Source organism: Lepisosteus platostomus, chromosome 25 (assembly GCF_059453375.1).
Source record: "Lepisosteus platostomus isolate fLepPlt1 chromosome 25, fLepPlt1.hap1, whole genome shotgun sequence".
NCBI classification, from domain to species: domain Eukaryota; kingdom Metazoa; phylum Chordata; class Actinopteri; order Semionotiformes; family Lepisosteidae; genus Lepisosteus; species Lepisosteus platostomus.
The window spans coordinates 7,871,355-7,890,351 of record NC_142635.1 but is presented as its reverse complement, the minus strand read 5'-3'; the positions used below and the strand labels follow the sequence as shown (position 1 = coordinate 7,890,351).

The following is an 18,997-nucleotide window of genomic DNA, read 5'->3' as shown; positions in this document are numbered from 1 at the left end:
ATTTGTAGAGAATTGTGGGAACAAAACTAAGTTTTCTATTAACACTGAGGACCTTCAGCAGAAGCCATCAAGGAAGAATTTTAATTTATAAGCGGAGGAAGGGCAAAAAGACAGTTATATACAGTACACTGCAGGGATAATAAACAAGGCTCAAACAGGGAATGAAGAGCACTGATTTTTTATTTTATTAAATTCTTAGTGTGGTAGATACCTGCCATTTCAATTTGGGAACACAACTTCAAAGCATGGGCAACAGATATTAGAGTTAGACTTTGTAACTTGCATCAGAATAAAACAGTAAGAAGTGAAGTAAGCCTAATTGCGAGAGCAGTTAAGTACCCAGGCAAATTACTTAGCGCACATTAACAAGGCACCCAAAAGGTATTACACACGCACAGAGAATAAAAATTATATATCCGTCTCCACCGACAGACCATGCTTTAGTAAAATATCTCTTCTTGTGACAGGAGACTGTGAAGGAATGTTAATTGCTTCCTCTCCCCTTCAGCTGAAGGAATATACACTAAAACAGGAGTCTGATTGACTTGCCATTATTCCCCAGCACTGAGCCCTGTCTTGCAACCAATGAACTTATCATGCAGTGCCTTGTTTGCATTATTTCAACAGGTAGGCTCTGAAGGGAGAGGTCTGCGGAGGCAAAGCATTAGTATTATACATCATACTCTGTCCTGTGGGCCACAACAGTAAGCAGGAAGGCTGAAAGCCAAAAGGAAAGGGAGTGGTGGTGTTTGTTTTGGTAGAGCAGAGGTCATTCCCCCAGCACTACATGTGTCATCCTCAAGCAACAACTACTCCTGCCTAGAAAACGAATGGGAATGCAAATGTTGCTCCATCTCCTGTGGCAGTTTTATGTGATCTCCATCTCCTGTGGCAGTTTTATGTGATAAAAGTGGCAAGACACGTCATATTATTTTTATATATATATACGCCTACACTTAATGACCTGTACTTACAGTTAATAATTTTGGGACCAAAAAAATAATACTCCTTGAGGCTTTTGAGGCACAATTGTAAAGAATTACATTTGAAAGTCATTTGAGCATTGTTAATACCCTCTTTCCATCGCATACAAAAACAGAGGAGAATTGAATGAAACTGTAATGCACCATTTTCAAATTTCCAACTATTCTTAGATATTTTATCTCATTTTGCATTATACAATATATAGCCTTCTGTGCCCCAGATATTTGTACAGAGGCTGCAGTAATAACATTTGACTGTATTATAATTTTTTTTATTGAAGCATGATCGAATGAAGGCAAGACGCAGGGTCAGTATCCATGTTCTGCCTAGAATATCAATCACTACTAGTTTATTAGAAAATTCTCTCCCGAGAAACTTGGAAGAGATCTCCACTGTTCCCATCACGGTATACATGCTTTTTAAAGTTCTGATGTCTGTGTGGAATTTTCAGGTTTGATTGATTGCAATGATGTTGTCCTGGCTTTTTTTATTTTGCTTTTCATGAAGAAATTGTTTTTAGGGGCAACCATAGTGCATTCATCCACTGTTTAATTTAAGAATTGTATGCATTGCTCTTATCTGAAAAGAGTCAGCAAGACCCGGGTTGTCACTAGGAGGAATATTTCACTCTGAGCAACGGTGGCGGTGCTGGTTTGACACAACTGAGGCTGGCTTTCTTAAAACAAATACAGTACTTGGAGAAAGGAGCCCGAGGCCAAATGTGAAAAAGTTCAAGCATCTAGTTACAATCCACAGCTTGTATGGTAAATGGCAGTTAAATACAAGAAATGGGACAATAATCAACAGTAACTGTAATTCGTTTAATCCAGCAAATCTTTTTTTTCTGCCATTCAAATAAACACAAATAATAAAGAGACTCTTACCAGCATGTGCCCTGTCACTCCCCTGAACATGTGCCTTACAGAGCAGGACCTTATTCCCACAGAAGGGCAAAACAGTGAGGCAACAAGAAAGAGCTCCCGAATGGGCCTAATGACTGGTAGACGAGCACAGGCTGAGACCTATGAGATCTATGATCTGAGATCTATGACCCAGGTGCCACGAGCTGACTGTGACAGGCGGTGCTGAACCTTGCGCCAGGTACCACAATACCACTTTTCGTTTGTCATGTGGTGCCGAGTCAAGAGCTCTCCAATGGTTTTCCCTAAGTGTGTCGTTTAAATAAGGCAACAACCACTGCTGTGCAGCGCTTACTAAGCAACAATCCCCTGTCCCATCGTCAAGCATGTCCCTTCCTTTTTCCTTGCAGGTGTACCCTGGACAACAGAGTGACAAGGGTGGCTTGGCTGAACCGCTCCACGATACTGTTTGCAGGAGTGGACAAGTGGTCCACAGACCCCCGCGTGGTTCTGCTGAACAACACCTTGACCGAGTACAGCATCAAAATCAAAGACGTGGACGTGTACGACGAGGGGCCTTACGTGTGCACCATTCTGACCAACAACAAACCCAAGGCATCAAGAGTCCACCTAATCGTACAAGGTACTACTGCATATTCACTAATGCGTTTGTGCATTGACTTAGTGTTAGCAGGCTTAGGGGTCCTAAGGGATGATTTGATCTCGTCATGGCGTGACTCTCGCTTCAGTATTCAGTACAGGCCACATATTTTGCTAGTGAACCAAAGAGCTAAGCTACACAACATGCAATCTTAATGTACACGTTGCGGATCCATCATCAGAAGGAAAGACACGTAGAAGAAGGGCAGGAAAATATTTCTAGACTAATAGCGGAGCTGCAAGTGGTTGAGCTCATGCAGTCGCACCCGGGCCGTTCTTCTTCTTACAGGGCCCCTCCAGTATGTTTCATACTTATCCAAGTATGGCCCCACATTTTAACTCACCGTACAACACATAGCGAGTTAAACACTTGAGGTCTTAGAAAATCAGTTTCTGTTCCATTATTATTTGTAATTCACTAGTACTTCTACCACTAGCACTGAAAATCTCAGTTGTGTTAGACCTAGGGTTGGGTGCTTGCATACAGTATATGCAGTACATTAATTGAACTTGCTTATCTAATTTATTAAATCACAGAGACTAAAGATCAGTGGAAAATAAATAAGGGGGGAAAAACAGGAAGAACAAAAATGTTCGATCGGTGTAAACTAGTCAGGTGATGTTTTTTCAACTGGCATTATGTACAGCATAAGGTCAATGAAAGAGATACTATAGTGAATTCTTGTGGTGACAATATACAGTAAATCAGATATTGTTTGGCTCAGGACACTCCACAACAAATGATTATTAATGCAACAAAATCTTGCTTTTTTAATGGTATGGACCTGAATACCTAAACTTTTCTAGCTATGGAGTTTGTACTTAAAGTTTCAAAATATTTTTCCAGTTACTTTCAGATGGAGCAACACAACCAAGCTGGGCATTACTTTTCTGGGTGACTTTCAGTGTTACTCTGAGGTAGATAAAGATAATGGAACAATCCTAATGCTCTTTGGTTAGAGTAATCTAATTAAGTGAGAAACTCTCCAAACGTGACACTGAGTGCTAAAATTGGGATTTAATCTCGGTTTAATTTCAAATCGTTGATAGTTATTGATCTGGAAACATGCTGAGCTGAAAAAAGCCTTGGCATTCATTCAGGATAAGGCCTCGCTAAATCAGCTGTCAATAGGGAGACTTTGGTTATCATTTACAATGAAATCAATTCCTTTTGCATTTATTTTCCAATAGCAATTACACTTTTGCCTTTATTTTCCTTTTGCAGCCATGAGTAAACAGGCAAACCATTAATGACAACAAAAATAGTTGTGCAATTAAATACCAATAATTGTAGCCTGTTAAACCTTTTTTTCAAAATCATTCACCATTGCATTGCAAAAATATATTAAATCTACTCTTTAAGTTGTCAGTTACGGTATGTTTATGCTATCTAACACAACAAATGGAATAAGCTACCTTCCGTAAGTTACTGTACGGTATATTACAGATGTTTCTCTATCGGTGCCTTGGGTAATGCTACACGTTGAATGAATAAGTTAGTGGTATTCTCAGTTTGTTCCATGAAATGCCTAAGGAGGCTGTCACAAATAAGGGATGAGACATTTACTATGGGGTCAGAATACATTCAGCTCACTATCAATTCTATAAATATACTGTATACAGTACTTCAATCTTCAAATTGAATTTCAAATTTAAGGGCAAATTTTGTTTTTAAAAGCAAGACATGATGCAGCTTGAAAACCTGAAATAAAAAATAAAGATAAAAACTGCTGCATATTAGACAGCAAATATTAAGATTTTTTCATGACTTCTCCATGTCATCATGATCAAAGCATTGAATTTCTCACCCTTGTTGTAAAGCCTGATTAATAAGTCCACAGTTAAATAATATCAACACTTTGTTGCTCATTATCCTTTTGTAAGGTTTTTTATTTCTTTCTGTTGTTGTTTCATGACATCAATTACAGAAATATGAAATAATTGGATTAGATTTCTGTTAATTAGCTTGTGGAATTTCAAGAAAATACTGATGATAACACTTATTAAACGAGGACCTTACGCTTTGCTGTAAACTCATAATTAATTGCATCATTTATGGGATTATTAGTAACTAGGTAGGCTTTGTTTTTGGACTTTGCAATTTTTTGGCAATGTTTCTGCCAGTGACATAAGACTGTGATACTGTGAGTTCTATGTAACCAATAAGCTGTTGAGGCCGAAAAAGGGGGAAAAAAAATGTTACATCTTGTTTCTGGCTTTATTATATGAAGCAATTTACATGGTCCCGTGAAACATTACTCCGCTCATCTGTGCCTCATTATTGTCAGATATAGAGACTGTAGCTTCTAGTACATGGAACTGCATTCCCAGAGGTAGAGTCGCAGAGTGCAATTGAAGGAAACGCAGGCTGCTTTTCTGTCAGTGAAAGTCGATCTGACCCAGAGCTAAAGGAGGGGGCAAATCTACAAAACTACAGTACAATCACCAGCCATTCCCTGCACGCCCTCCATCTCCCAGGCCTGAATATTTCATCTTGTGTAGGAAAATGAAAACACCTTTAACAAAAGGCTTTAACACATTGCTCTTGCCCACACATACTGTACAGTACAACCGTGCAGGATCAGGTCATTTAACTCAAGCTATTTATACAAATGGAGTGGTGAGCTTGAAGATATTTTGTTACTTTAGTCCTGAAGTGAATTAAAAAAAAAACTTGTTGTGCATTCAAAGCAGGTGTTGTTGAATTTACAGCAATGCCTTTTGTGCACCACAATGGCTTAATGTTTTGGTTCTCTGTTTTCATTGCCAGCCTCTCCCACATATACACTAATACTAATACACTTAACCCTTCGTAGAACTAAATATGAAATTTGTGTGTCACAGGACAAAATAATCGAGAATATATTTTTAGTGATATGTAAAAAGTCACATTTGTTATTGACTGATAAAATGTATTCATTCTTAAATCAGAAGTCTCCTGTATATAATTCAGAGCAAAATATTCGCTGTGCAGAATAAAAATAAATAGATCTCTATACTGTATATTTCTATTCTTGCCACCCTCTCTACAGAGGTTGATCTATGCAATAAGGAGACACAACGCTTGCATCTATTTTGGGAGAGAATGATGTCAACTGAGAGGCAATATCTTCCCATAAGCTCCCCATTCAAACTTTATCCTCTTGAATATCAATCTCTGAGATCGATCTTTAGTAATTTGAGAGGCATTATACAACCTGGAGCCCAGACAGAAACCTGAAACCAGCATTCTGCTCCATGCCTGCTATACTTCCAAGCATTGCAGACTGGAATAAATAAAATGATTTTAACAAAGTTAATGCAAAAGATGAACAGATAACGGTTATTTTTGTGAGTGGCAAAAAGATGTTTCTTTCAGGAATGTTACAGGCTTGAAAAATAAAAAAATGAAGGCAAACGGTTATATTAGGCAAAAAGAAGTGAAAATATGGCCAAGGTTTAAGTAACTGCTGTATTTCTAAAACTAAAGATCTGAGCTAATATAACACGAAAAGCAGGTCAACCAGGATGTATAGTATATTGTATACTGTATATAGTATACACTGTATTGGTTTACAAATTTCACAGTTGTTTTCTTTATTCTGCTCCACGCCTGCTGTACTTCCAAGCTTAGACTTAAAGTAGATTTAATATATTTTTGCAATGCGATAGTGAAAGATTTTTTTTAAAAAAAAAGGTTTAACAGGCTACAATTATTGATATTTAATTGCACAAATATTTTTGTTGTCATTAATTGTTGTCCAAGCATTGCAGATTGGAATGAATAAATGATTTTAACAAAGTTAATACAAAAGATAAACAGATAATGGTGGTAAAAAGATGCTTCTTTTAGGAATGCAATAGGCTGAAAAATAAAAAAATGAAGGCAAATGGTTTTATTAGGCAAAAAGAAGAGAAAAAATGCCCAAGGTTTAAGGAACTACTGTACAGTATTTATATAATTATATTAGCTGAGGTCTTTAACAAGAGAATCCCGTCAACCAGCATCATGTACTGTATAGTATAGTACCCTGTACTGGTTTAGAGATTGCAAAATCTGTTTTTAGCAATATATTTCATTTTGCAGTTGTAGGGAAAAAATATACACTTTTGTTAAAGCAACAATATTTTAAAGAATAATACTGTGCCTGAGTGATCTAGTAGAGTACCATATTTTTCTGTGCATGTATAACAAAAAAAGCATGCAAGCATTTTTCTGTACGCTATGAACTCCGAAATATGTTTTAATTAAAGGGGGATGTCAAGTTATTGTATGCGGTAGCAACTGCATTTAAACTGTGGATGACACACACAATCCAAATAACCACAAGAGGGCAGCCCAATAATTAATTGAACCACTAAGAAACAGGTGGCGCACAGTCAAGAGTGACAAAAAGTATGAGTGCAGAAACCGTTTCTGACAACCTACATAATTTCATCCAACAGAAACCTTTCCATAGTCCTTGCCACAAAACGTGTAATTAAATCAAGGCAAAAGCAATTATTTCCCTGTCACCCCTGTCTAAATAATAACTCCAGCCACATGCTAGCCACGGTGTTTCCGAAGAATGAATGAATCTTTGAGGAGATTATCAATTTTACGTCTGGAACAGGGAAACGGCAGAGGCCATGGTCTGTGTGGCTTTATGGTGTAAATGATGTGCTAATAAACTGGCTCTTACACCTGATTGGTTTTGTTGCTGCAAAATTCAACATGTGGTTCACAAAAGGCAAGAAATTCTTCACAGCACAGCGTATGGAAGGATCCCTGAAAGATGGAAAAGTCAATTTGTCGCCTGTACAAAAGACAACAACCATAATAATCACTATCAGCAGGTTCTTTTTTACATGAACCTGAAATATTAATAAATTACTGCTTAACCTCTGTACTATTTAGTATACATTGTAACGGCCTATACAGTACTTTATATAGTATTATCTCTTCATTACCTCACGTAACCACAAAATACACATACATTTTGCAATAATTTTCCCAAAAGTTCTTAAAGAACAGGGGTGGGTTAAAGAACTACATGATCTTAAAAAGTATTTTAAAAAGTTATCATAACTGCTGCAAACCTTTCAAGTTCAGCAAGATGAAAAAGTGACAAAATAGCAGAATATAACAGATAATTTACAGATAATGTCAGATAGTGGGTGGTTTCATATATTGCCAGATGTTCCCTTATTGCTATCTTTTATAAGGAAAGATAAAAAAAATTAAACTAGTGAATACAGAAAAAAAAAACAAACAGAATCTACACACTACTGTACACACAATCAACTTTAGGTAGGTGCAGTAGGTTAGGTCCCCTTTTCAGGCCATCAAGGCCCATGGGGAATGGGGGGGGAGGGCCACCATTTTTCTCAATCATCCCACACTGGAGGTGGAGGTGATGTGGTCAGCATCGCACTCCAGCTGGCCTCTTACCCCCGGAAGGATTAACCCCTGGCACTCACTTGAAAAGCAGGCTGAGTGGACCTGGGAGCCACCTGGAAGGAATTAGAGCACGCTATATTGTTTGCCTCTACCTGGGATTGAACCCGGGACCTTCCAGTCAGGAGCTAGACGTCCTTGCCGTCTGAGCTACCACGGCTCAGGAACAATATTACCATAGAAAAAAATTATCTTCTCTTTTTTTGTCTTTAAATTTATTTCATAGTATATGTAGTGCGCTTTTCTAACTGCACAGTACTCTGCGTTGTTGTGTGTTGAACATCTTTGGATTTCAAACACCTATAACGTTGCCATAGCCAAAATGTAATGTAGTGGCTCTCTGAAGGCACCAGTTCTGTAGGGCATTTACTGAGACAATTATTAATTGTAGCAGTAAATCACAAAGTTGATTCTTTTGATGGCTTTAGAATCCAACCATGCGACATAACTCAAACAACGCACACACAGACGGGTACTAATACACGAGCATACATTTATTGATACATAGAATATGCATATAAACCTAACAGATCTTATCGAGAGGGTTATCAGAATACAAAAGGTATATATTCAGTCAGTTACAAAGAGTTACATATATCAAGAGGACATACGTTCAGTATATCATTCATTTAGACCGTTTCGTAAATGCACTTGGTTATAACGTCTACATTAGATACTCAAAACAAGTACATAACTCTTAGGAATTAAATTGATATCAACTGGTTGGGATAACAATTGAATTCTCGAGCTGTAATGCATTGAAGTTGAATCTGGGGATTCAGATCTCCTGCGGGCACAAAGAAACAGTTGCAGGCTTGTTGCTGTCCAATCCGCGCTCTCTGGCTGCGTGCCAGGCTGTGCTGGGCGGCTTGCGACGGTGCGCTGCTGATGCTTACTGACCGGCTAATTAGTGTTGGCTTTAACTAGCAAAGTTTGTGCACAGGAGAAAAGATGACTGTGGGTCCGAGCAAGTCAGGAAGAGGACCGGTTCGTTCCTGATGAAGAGCTAGTTCTGAATAGTGATTCAGCTGTCCATAGTTCTGACCTGTTCATGAGGCCTGCTGCTGGTGCTAACCTCAGGTGGATCCTCTGGTTACTCTCTGGCAACCTCCGCTCTAGACTCTTAGAACAAAGGAAAGTTCTGGCACTCGGACACACTTGCCGTTCCGTGGTTGTCCGGGCTGAGTCTCAGGATGGTCAGGAGGCGCGCTGCGAGAATGTCCTGCCCTTGGGAGCCTTCTGCTCCTGGGCCGTCCTGCCCTGGAATTCTCCTTTGAATTCCCTTTAGAAAAGTCTCAGAAGTCTCTCCAGAATCTTACTGAATCTTACTGAATCTCCCTTCTGAATCTCTCGAGAATCTCTGTGTTGCCTGTTTTTACCTGGAGGAACTTCAGCTCGTTGATTGGCTGAAAGTTCCATGGGCATCAGAGTCCCACGTGGGTTACTCGGCCCTACCAGTCCCTGATTGGTTGATCAAGGTGAGATATGAGTCACTTACTCCTGACACTTAGGAATGCAGTCCAGATGTCCATCTGGCACTCCCTAGACAGATAGGCGCCAATGGATGACCATTGATCATGATAGCCAGGCTTAGATAAGTGCATCCCCCTTTGGGAGCTGTCCTTATCAAAGGAACCTTAAATCAGCCTGCATGAATAGTTTCTCTGTGGCTGCACCACAGAGATGAACAGAGAAATGGGGCCTCATTTGGGAAAGCTCAGAAACACTTAATTCTGCCTTATTAATAAGCCTCGCCGCTACACACCTTCCTGGAAAACAATATCACCCTTAAAGTTAAATGGGATGGAACCTTCCACATTTTGGATACGATGCTGGAGTGCCTCATAGTCAGTCACAAAGACTGCAGGTTTTCGCCAATGGCTTTGTCACACAGACAAAGGTGAAGAAAGTCGCTTCTTGCAAAACAGTGGGGTATGATATCTAAAGACAATTAGATGCTACATGGCTTTCAGTTAGGCTCCTATGGTGTGCTGTTTGAAATTTTAATTACTTCAAATACAGAAAAGAACAGTGACTTAACATCACAGCCAGCTTTCCTGATTATGACTGAATAAATATTTTGTCTAATCTGTGAATGAAAAAACAGGCCTTCTAGGCTTTTTCCACCCCCCCCCCCTCCAAACCCCAACTGTATAAGAAGTGAAAGTTCTATAAAAGAACTAGTGTGATACAGTATATAAACTTCAGCTTTGGGTCCACCATATAAGTGAATGCTCAGCTGAAAGTCATGAAACAGAAGCACACCACAAGAAACTTCCAGAGAAAGCTGAAAAACCCTGCGATATGATTTTTTGCTCTATGAACATTTTTTGCTGAATTGCTTTTTTTAAAAGAAATATTAGATTGTGTATGATACAGAAAGTGTTCATCATGGAATACAGTAAGTGAGCTTTATGTTCTGTTTGCAATCCAGGTTAGGATAGGAAGTATCGGAAAGATAAAGATTCAACTTAATAGCTCTTCAATAATACATTAATTGTGTGAATAATGTGACACCCCAAAGACATTTTGGGTATTTTAAGGCAATAAGCAGTGAGTTTTTGGTTCATAAATATTGTGCCACATTTCAAACTCATTTACAAATGTATAAATTCATAGTCCTCTTTGGAGACACTTAACATTCTGGAGGAAAAGCCCATTTAATCATGTATTGGAAAATATACAAAACCAAACTCATTATCCATTAAGTAGCCACTGCCAGTGTTGTGTTCAATAGGATATAACAAACCCATTTCATCACTGCCTGTTTAATAACATTGGGCTGCAGTTAGGAGAAGGGTCATTAGCTCCATGGTAACAGGTTTAATAGCACAGAATGCACATCACTGGATACTCTTGCAAGACGGTGCAGACTCCAGATCTTCTGGGAGTCAGATGCACCATGGAAAGCGATGTACTGTGAAGGTTACTTTTTTCCCCCAACCAAACAGATAGCCATTTTTCATAAACCTCACTGAAATGAGAAATGAAAACTTTCAATTGAAAGTTAACATCATCACATGAAGCAGCATCAATGCGTAAAACAGCTCCTTTAGGGGAACTTGTTCATCCCTAGGAAAGGGGATGAAAAATGTGCTCTCATCTCGTCCAACAGCAATGTTTGGGTGGAACAACCAAATTGTCTGCAACCTCAACTACTCAAAAGGTTTCATTAGGTGCCAATGGTGGGCTATCACAGCTGTCCATGATATTCTCTTTATTGATCATCGAGAAACAATGATTAGGAGGAAGATTTTTTTTTAACCTTTCATTCATTACACCAGCTATGAAATAAATGTGCACTGTTTTTATTTTTTTCCTTTCTAATACCATTTCAGTTATTACATTTTAATATATTTTTGTAAAAATATGAAATGAGAAAAAAAATCTGTCCCACTCAATTGATACTTACTCAACTATTTAGTGACTGGATCTTTACCATTCCAGTCGCTGTGGTGACTTTATAAATATTGTAGATAATGTAAAGCTGTATAGCAGGATGACTAGCAGAATAAGATCTAAATTTCATAGTATCAAGCTAAACAGTTACAGTAGCTCTTTTCAAGGGCTCTTGGAACTGTATTTAGTACATGGAAATGTGATAATACAGTAATTATAACTTTGGTTTGTAGCCTTCCAAATACAAGTTGAGAAAAAACTAGTTTTTTTTTCTCCCAAAGTAAAAAAAAACTATTTCTCATTAATGGGCTCTCAGTATTCAACTGTACAAATCTCAACATGCACAATTTCTCTTGAAGTGTTATTACAGCATTTGTTGCATTATCAGAAAATGTTGTACAAACAGTATTACATTAGTCTCCCTAGAGTATTGTAAAGTGAATTTCCTCGAGTTTGCACAGCTTTTTTTTAATATAGTGTTCTAGTTCCCAAGTGAAAAAAAGTTTATTGTTTGTAGTTTAAAGCACTCCATTTGCATTATCTATCTAAAGGAGGCAATGCCCTTTTTGTAAAGATTGAAACACTTTCACTTATAAAAAACCCAAAAATAAATGAATACCATAAAATTGCAAAAATCGTAGAGAATAGATTCTGCATGTATTGCTGGATAATTCAGGTTTGAACCAATATGCATGAGTGCATGGGGAAAAAAAGATTTTAATCTCGCATGTGGATAAATATTTCAGATTCTACTGCATCTGTCTCTGTAAATCTAAGCAGTCAGGTTTATATTTTTTCCCATTTTGAATTATTTAGAAATTTAGTTGTTTTAGGAATACATTTAAACAATCTCTTACCAGATACACATTTTTTCTATGTTTGTTCAACAAGTACAATGGAGTTAAAAACAGTCAAAAAGTTTTTTTTATGAATTCTAATTCAGGGATTGTCTAGGAAGACAATGCAGTGCAGAGCATCTATTGAAAGAGCTAATGTGGGAACATCTTGAACTTTTTTACTGCAAGAGCAGTCAAGAAAACTCAGTAGTCCGGTCAAGAATATACTGTAACTGCTACACTGTATGTCACAAAAAATATAAAATGGGAGTGGAGTTTATATATCGATACCCCTGCAGCCCATTTATTTTGACCAAAACAAAATGCCCACAGTTCAAAATTCTATATGACATAGGAGACAATACCACCTTACAAATGGATGTAGAGCTGGTGTTTTTTTTCTTTACTTGGACCGCTGATGCTTTTTGCGAGATTTTGGTTTCTACGAGTTGGACATTATTGATGGATTAATGGCTAGGACTCTACAAATTCCTGTATAATATGACCACAGAGAAAAAAGCTTCAAAATGGTCACACTGCCCTGGAATTTACAGAAAGCTTTATACAGTACATGCAACAGAAAACAGCATCAATACTCAACATATGGGTCTTTAGTTACAGTGCATCCAGTAGGAAAAAGGTTTCCAAAGATCTGCTGCCGTGTCTCTTGCAGTCCAAACTGTAAATTGAAATACAACTCTAATAGTACTTGTTCATCTTATCTACAACTTTTCCCAGCATTTACATGAATTCAAATCACAGATGTACAAAACCTGAACTGAGATACACAGATACAGTATAGATATTTTTCTAAATTGCACCTTGAACATATATTTCACAATACATCTCAGTTGTGTGCAAGGACCACACATTCTTGAGTATTTAGGGGAAGCTGTGTGATTTTTAAAGGGAATGTTGGAATATTGGTCACATCATTTTTCAAAGGCTTAATATATTTATTTGTGAAAAGGTGGTGTTTATTTTGTGTTTTTGATTCCTTGGCTTTCAAAACCTTTTGAAATTGCAAAGGAATTTTGCTTTTTGCAAGATACTGCACTGTGTACAGCTGTACAATATGAAGGTGAAGTCGATAGCAATACAATTACAGTAAGGATGTCATATCTCCGTCTTTATTTTGTTGTAAGAAAATGGTATTTTACATGTAACAAACTGTGGCTATCTCTCAAAAAGAAATTTGTATGTTATGCATACTATCATGAGCAATTAACGTGTTAATAACATAATTCTCTGATGATTCATTCCCAAGAGTCAGTGACATTTTAAAAGGGTAGCTGAAAAAGTAAATGTGAATCCTGGGATCACATGAATTTATATTAGAAGGAAAGACATAAATGTCTGGAGATTTAGAGACTGCTGACCATCAGGACAATTCTAAAATGTGTTTGCATAAATCAAAATGGACAACACATTCGATGCCTTTCCTGTGCATTCCACCATGTGTTGTTTAGTTTCAGACACTTAATCCCTAAACAAATTACCAGATGTGGACTCTGCTTTTTCAATGCACTCAATTACTTCAAGTTTGGCACAAATATTATGTTGCAGTCCCCTCAAACTGATTATGAAAAATTGATGGAGATGGCTGACTGTCATTCCGTCAGTTTCTCAAATCATACAACTTTCCATAGATACAGTATTACAATTTAGTCAATGCAACTAAACTGTTCAGCAAGCAGATAATAAGATAACCCACTACTGTTTCAATGTTGGAAGCAGTTTTGTTTATTGTGAAACCCCTGTGTACAGCTAACTACAAGGAGCACTCCACCTCTTTAATTAAGTTTACCAAACACAATTCTAAAATGATTTGATAGCAGCTCTTACTTGAACAGCAACACTTACACACTTAGGTTTAATCAAAGAAAAATTCCTGCAGAGAAAACGTAGTGATTTTTTTAAAGCACAAATACATAGGTCATTTCAATATCTGAGCCACATGTGCTCATCAGGCCCCGGCTTATCTTGGTTTCTGTAGCGTGAAATAGACGAGGAAGAGACGAGAGCATAGACTCCGTCTCTCCACCCCAGACTGGACGTTAATCCATTGCAAGGATTACACCCAAGCAACACTGATCTCCATTTGTACCATATCAGGTTATCAGGTTAAAGCACAGTACCTTTTTTGGGCTACAGCTGCAGGGTCTGCAGCAGGAAGTTTCAACTACCAAAAATGCTATGCCAACTCCACTAATATGTAATAACAAAAAGGTGCTATGTTTACACTATACAGTGTATGACTACACAGTGCACATCTAGCAATCAAACCATATACATGAATACACAGAGAATTATATTGCCAAATTATACTACACGTTCCCTTTCTTACATAGTTTGTAAAGTAGTGTGAATACTGTACATTTGTAGGTATTCAAACAATTTCACATCTGCATAAACTACTTTGTATCTGTATGTGAAATATATTGTTCTTTATGTTCTTTATTATCCCATCACATAATACCAATCAGCGTTTTCTTAAAAGATAGTGGTATTTTTTTCCATGATCATTCCCTTTTCTGAGAGGTTATTATTGTGGAGAAGCACAATGTCCTTAATGGTCTGAATTCGAACAGTATTAATGAGCAGTGTTAATGGATTAGAATGAGGACATTAGCAGAAATGTTGCCCAGAGATATACAAGTGTTACTCAAATTGGAGATGCACTTCATGAATTCTGTGCAGTGTAAAGGTATGTACTGTAGATGTCTTCAGATGGACAAGCAAGACTTCTAAAATTGCATACTACCAACACACATTTCAAAATGAGGTCAGAAAGCTCAGTCAAGTTAAGACTGCAAATCACACGCAAGCACTAAGCAGCATTAATCATGAGGCAATACAGTACATGTACTGTAACAATTATGACTCAAGACTTCAGCCACCTCCAATGTGGTAAAACCAAATATCCCTTTTCTGTGTGTGACGCAGAAATGCACATCTACAAGAAAATGGAAGTACTGTACAGTACATTGATTTTATGTTACCACTTATGGCTAAAATACACTGCAGGAATTTAGTAAACTAAAATCACAATAGAATCAGATTGTGAACATTGAACTAAGTGGTTTCTTGCATATGCTTTGTCATTGTGCACATAAGTCAGCATTCGTTTTCTTGAACAAATTATAGTTAACATAGTCCCGGGCACCTGTAAACATGTTCAGTACACAAAGCAGGGGATAATCCATTTAGACTACATTGTTGAGAGCTGCAATTAATGCTAGCAACCACTCTCGAGGATTGTGGCAGTAAGCCGGATTCTCTGTGGTTCTTGAAGCTGATCTTGGCACCATTTTCTGTCGAAGGATCCTGTGATTCAGGCTGCCTGACGCTGCCACTCTGATGTTCTTCATTAGACCTAAATAATACAGAAAACTGCACGGTGAAGGGAAACTGGGGTAATTCAATTTCATAATAAACTATTGTAAATGGAATTCTGGATTAGTCTTGTTTTGATTCTTCATGTGTAATGATGTGTGTCTGTGTTTTTCAGACAAGACTTGTCCAAAAAATTCATCCCTTTTCAATTGCCTAAGTAACAAGCAGCGGGACTTATTACAAGATTATGAAACAGTTCCTCCCCTGTTTCCCAGTACGAGTAATGAGGCATTTGAAATATTCAGCATTAACGGTACAGAAATAGGAGCAGGAGTGCAGAAAAAAAATAGAATGTGTTAGAAGCCACTTCATTAGTGTATTTTTTTCTTCTTTTGTAGGCAGAACTGAACATCACATTACAATTGCACTCACACAACCTAAAAGGTGAAAGGTATAGATTACATGAAAATTTAGTAGGTACTATAGTCCTTCCTGATGTGGACTTCTGGCCGAGTAGGGACTTATTTTATTGTACTGTTACGTATTCCTGAGGTATTGTGATTTAATCAACTTTGTCCCTGTTAAACTAATTTCCTCAGGATGTGACTCACCTTCAGCGTACAGTATATTGATATAGGGTGCAGCTTATTTGAAATACCTTTAATAGTTGAAGTAGATCTTGGACGAAATTGAGTTATAATTATTAGCTGTGCGTAGAGGTACTATGAAGTTGTTTCTGGAGGAGTACATCCAGATACTGTAAGTGTTCTGTACTGTCTGTCAGGGAGGAGATCAGAAGTTCTCCTTGGTGATACACTGAGATAGTATTTTGATTTGGTATCTAACATTTAATTAATATTGGCAACGTGTTCATGCATAGTTTAGGCCAAGTTTTTGTTTCCAATGACAACAGTTCTTAATGTACTGGACATCTGGAACTTCTTCCGAGTTATAAAAGGGTAGGGCATTTGTTAAAGAATAGAGCAGGGAGTTGTTTTATTTCTATGAGATTCAACGTTGCAAGCTACTGACACAGTTAGTATCAGTAGCACAAACACAGGACACCCTAAAGAACTTACCAGCAGGAAAAAGAATGCCCACCAAAACATGTGCCAGCACATGTGAGCAAATGTGCCTGGCTTCCTTCATTCCTAGAGCAGTTGCTGTATGGCTTGATCAAAGATCTGTAATCCCCTTGGAACGAGTTCTATACAATTCAGATAATCTAAACTGTAATTAATGCATGGTGAAAAGATCCGAGGTAAACCATCTAACACACACAATAGCCCCAAGTCACATCACACAAACGATAATCACAGCAGATTTAATTGAAAAGCACTTTGAAGAAAGTGAGTCATAATCTTTACCTTTCTCCCTGATTGCATTATCAAATATTTTAATATAAAAACGCCTTCTTAAGTTATGCAAAATTCAATCACCAATGGATTTTTTTATCCGTGTTAAATTTGTTATGAAATCTCAGAAGAGGCGTACACAAGTCATCCTCGCTAAGCTCCGTCTTTAGACTGTCTGAAACAAAACTGGAAAATCAAGACTCTACAGGAAAAAAAAAATGTCAAAAAAGAAAGCATGCAAGTATGAAATTCAATAAGTGAATAAAGTTATTCATTTGCATGGTACATTTACAGTAGGTTAGTCTAATATTTTGGAAGAGATTATGTGAGATTCTCTAAAGAAACCAAGTGGTGTCTTATTCAGAAGCAGGGAAAAATATAAAAAAATGTTAAAAGACACAGAGGACTTTCATAAATATAAAGACAGTGGCTAGGGATTCTAAATATCCTTTATTTTACTTCTGTCAACAGCATTTTAATTTTTCTGATATTTTTAAATGATTCTTAGTAGTAGTATTAATAATAGTAATATTATGTAAACAGCAACACGGCAGACTTTTTTCTTCTCAAGGAGAGAAACCCATTGTCTATATTTGTGATAAAAAGATCAAAACAGATGAGAGTACAGGGTACAGTAAGTTTAACAGATGACAAATTACAACTTCAGATACAAATGGTGTCCCTTTAAGTAAAGAAAGAGACAGTGAAATAAAAAAGAACACTCCCCAACCATCAAAGAAACATATGTGCTCACAGCTTGTTTTCACCAAATTGTCCTTGCTCTGGTAAATCATACTCCTCTCTCTATTAAACTGCAACAGCCTTGTAAGCACTCCCTTTTCACAACATACATTCCTTTTCTTTAGGATTTTTTTTCTATTAGTGACATTTTCAAACAACAAAAGGAAAAGCACCACTCTAAGCTCAAAAGGAAGCTAATAAAAATATCAAACCTTCTCTGGCAATAACAGAGTTCAGTTTACACTTGCTTTACCTTCTGCTCTCCTTGGAAAGATGAATCCTGCTGAGGATAATAATAAAGCTTTGAAGGAGAACATGTCAGGAGGAAGTCAAAGATAATGTATCTTGTTCAAATGCATCATCGATACAGTTTGAAACCTTCCCAAGTTTCCAGAAAGAAGATGCCTGCTTGTATCCAAACTCTCTGCATTTCTCAAAGGAAAAAACAAGGTTTCTAACGGAAGCTAAGATGTGTGACCTGAGGGGGTAATATGAAGATACGACCATGAATATGAAGCATCTAAGTCTGTCACCACATAGATCTCGAATGGGGCAGAAGTTAACATTGCTGCCAAGCAGCGCTGGGTCCCTGGGTTCAATTCTGGACCTGGGGTGCTGTCTGTGTGGAGCTTGTCGGTTCTGCCTGGGTTTGCATGCGTTATCTCCTGGTGCTCCCTCAGTGCTTCCTCCCCCACTCCAAAGACAGACTGGTCATTTTATTGGCTTCTGGGAAAGAAATGGCCCTGATGTGAGCGTGTGCGTGTTTTGTGTTTGTGTCTCAGTGTGCGCTCCATGTTAGACTGGCTTCCTGTCCGGTGTGAACCTAGTCTTGCGCCTAGTGCTCGCTGGGACAGGCTCTAAATCTCCCACAACAGTGTATTGGATAAAGCAATTAGAAGATGGGTGGATCTCAGAGAATGATAAAAAGAAGAAAATTAGCTAAAAGAATACATACAAGTCTTCTGTTTGTAGTGTTTTTTTTCTGCCAGTGAAAAGCTGAAACTGGCTCAGTATGCACTAGGGCCTTGAAGGTGATGCAACTGTCTTCTTAATGTGAAATAGTGTTAGAGGAGTGGGAAGGAAAAAATACCATTCAAATGAATATTCTGTACTATCAGCATGTTTCATACAAACAGCTTATTTACCTTCTTCCCCCTGGAGGCAACAGTCAAGCAATTATAATAAATGCAACCAATAAATCCATATACAGTATATGTGAAGATATAATGATACATCAGTGTGGAAGGCTGGTTAAATCTAAGCCCTAGGGGTGTAGCCACAGTCTCTGCGGAACAGTTCGACATTCCCTGACATTCACCAGCACTCCAGAGCATTGGAGCTTCCTTAAAAGCAAAAGTTTTCCAAACTCTTCTGACTTTTTCAGACTCAACAACAAGGTTATGTCGCTCT

The 18,997-nt window shown here is 37.7% G+C and overlaps 1 protein-coding gene and 1 long non-coding RNA gene across 5 annotated transcripts in view; one reads left to right on the top strand and one right to left on the bottom strand.

Moving 5' to 3' along the window:
• The window catches only part of opcml (opioid binding protein/cell adhesion molecule-like), a 583,482-nt gene that overhangs the window by 472,837 nt on the left and 91,648 nt on the right, over positions 1-18,997 (top strand). For all 3 annotated transcript variants that reach the window (XM_088619435.1, XM_088619434.1, XM_088619436.1), the window contains one exon: positions 2,255-2,487. In XM_088619435.1, coding sequence (XP_088475561.1) covers positions 2,255-2,487 — 233 coding nt within the window. The remainder of the gene's footprint in view (positions 1-2,254; positions 2,488-18,997) is intronic.
• Positions 1-18,997, bottom strand: part of LOC148641027 (uncharacterized) — a 595,511-nt gene that overhangs the window by 507,914 nt on the left and 68,600 nt on the right. The gene's annotated exons all lie outside the window — the stretch shown is intronic.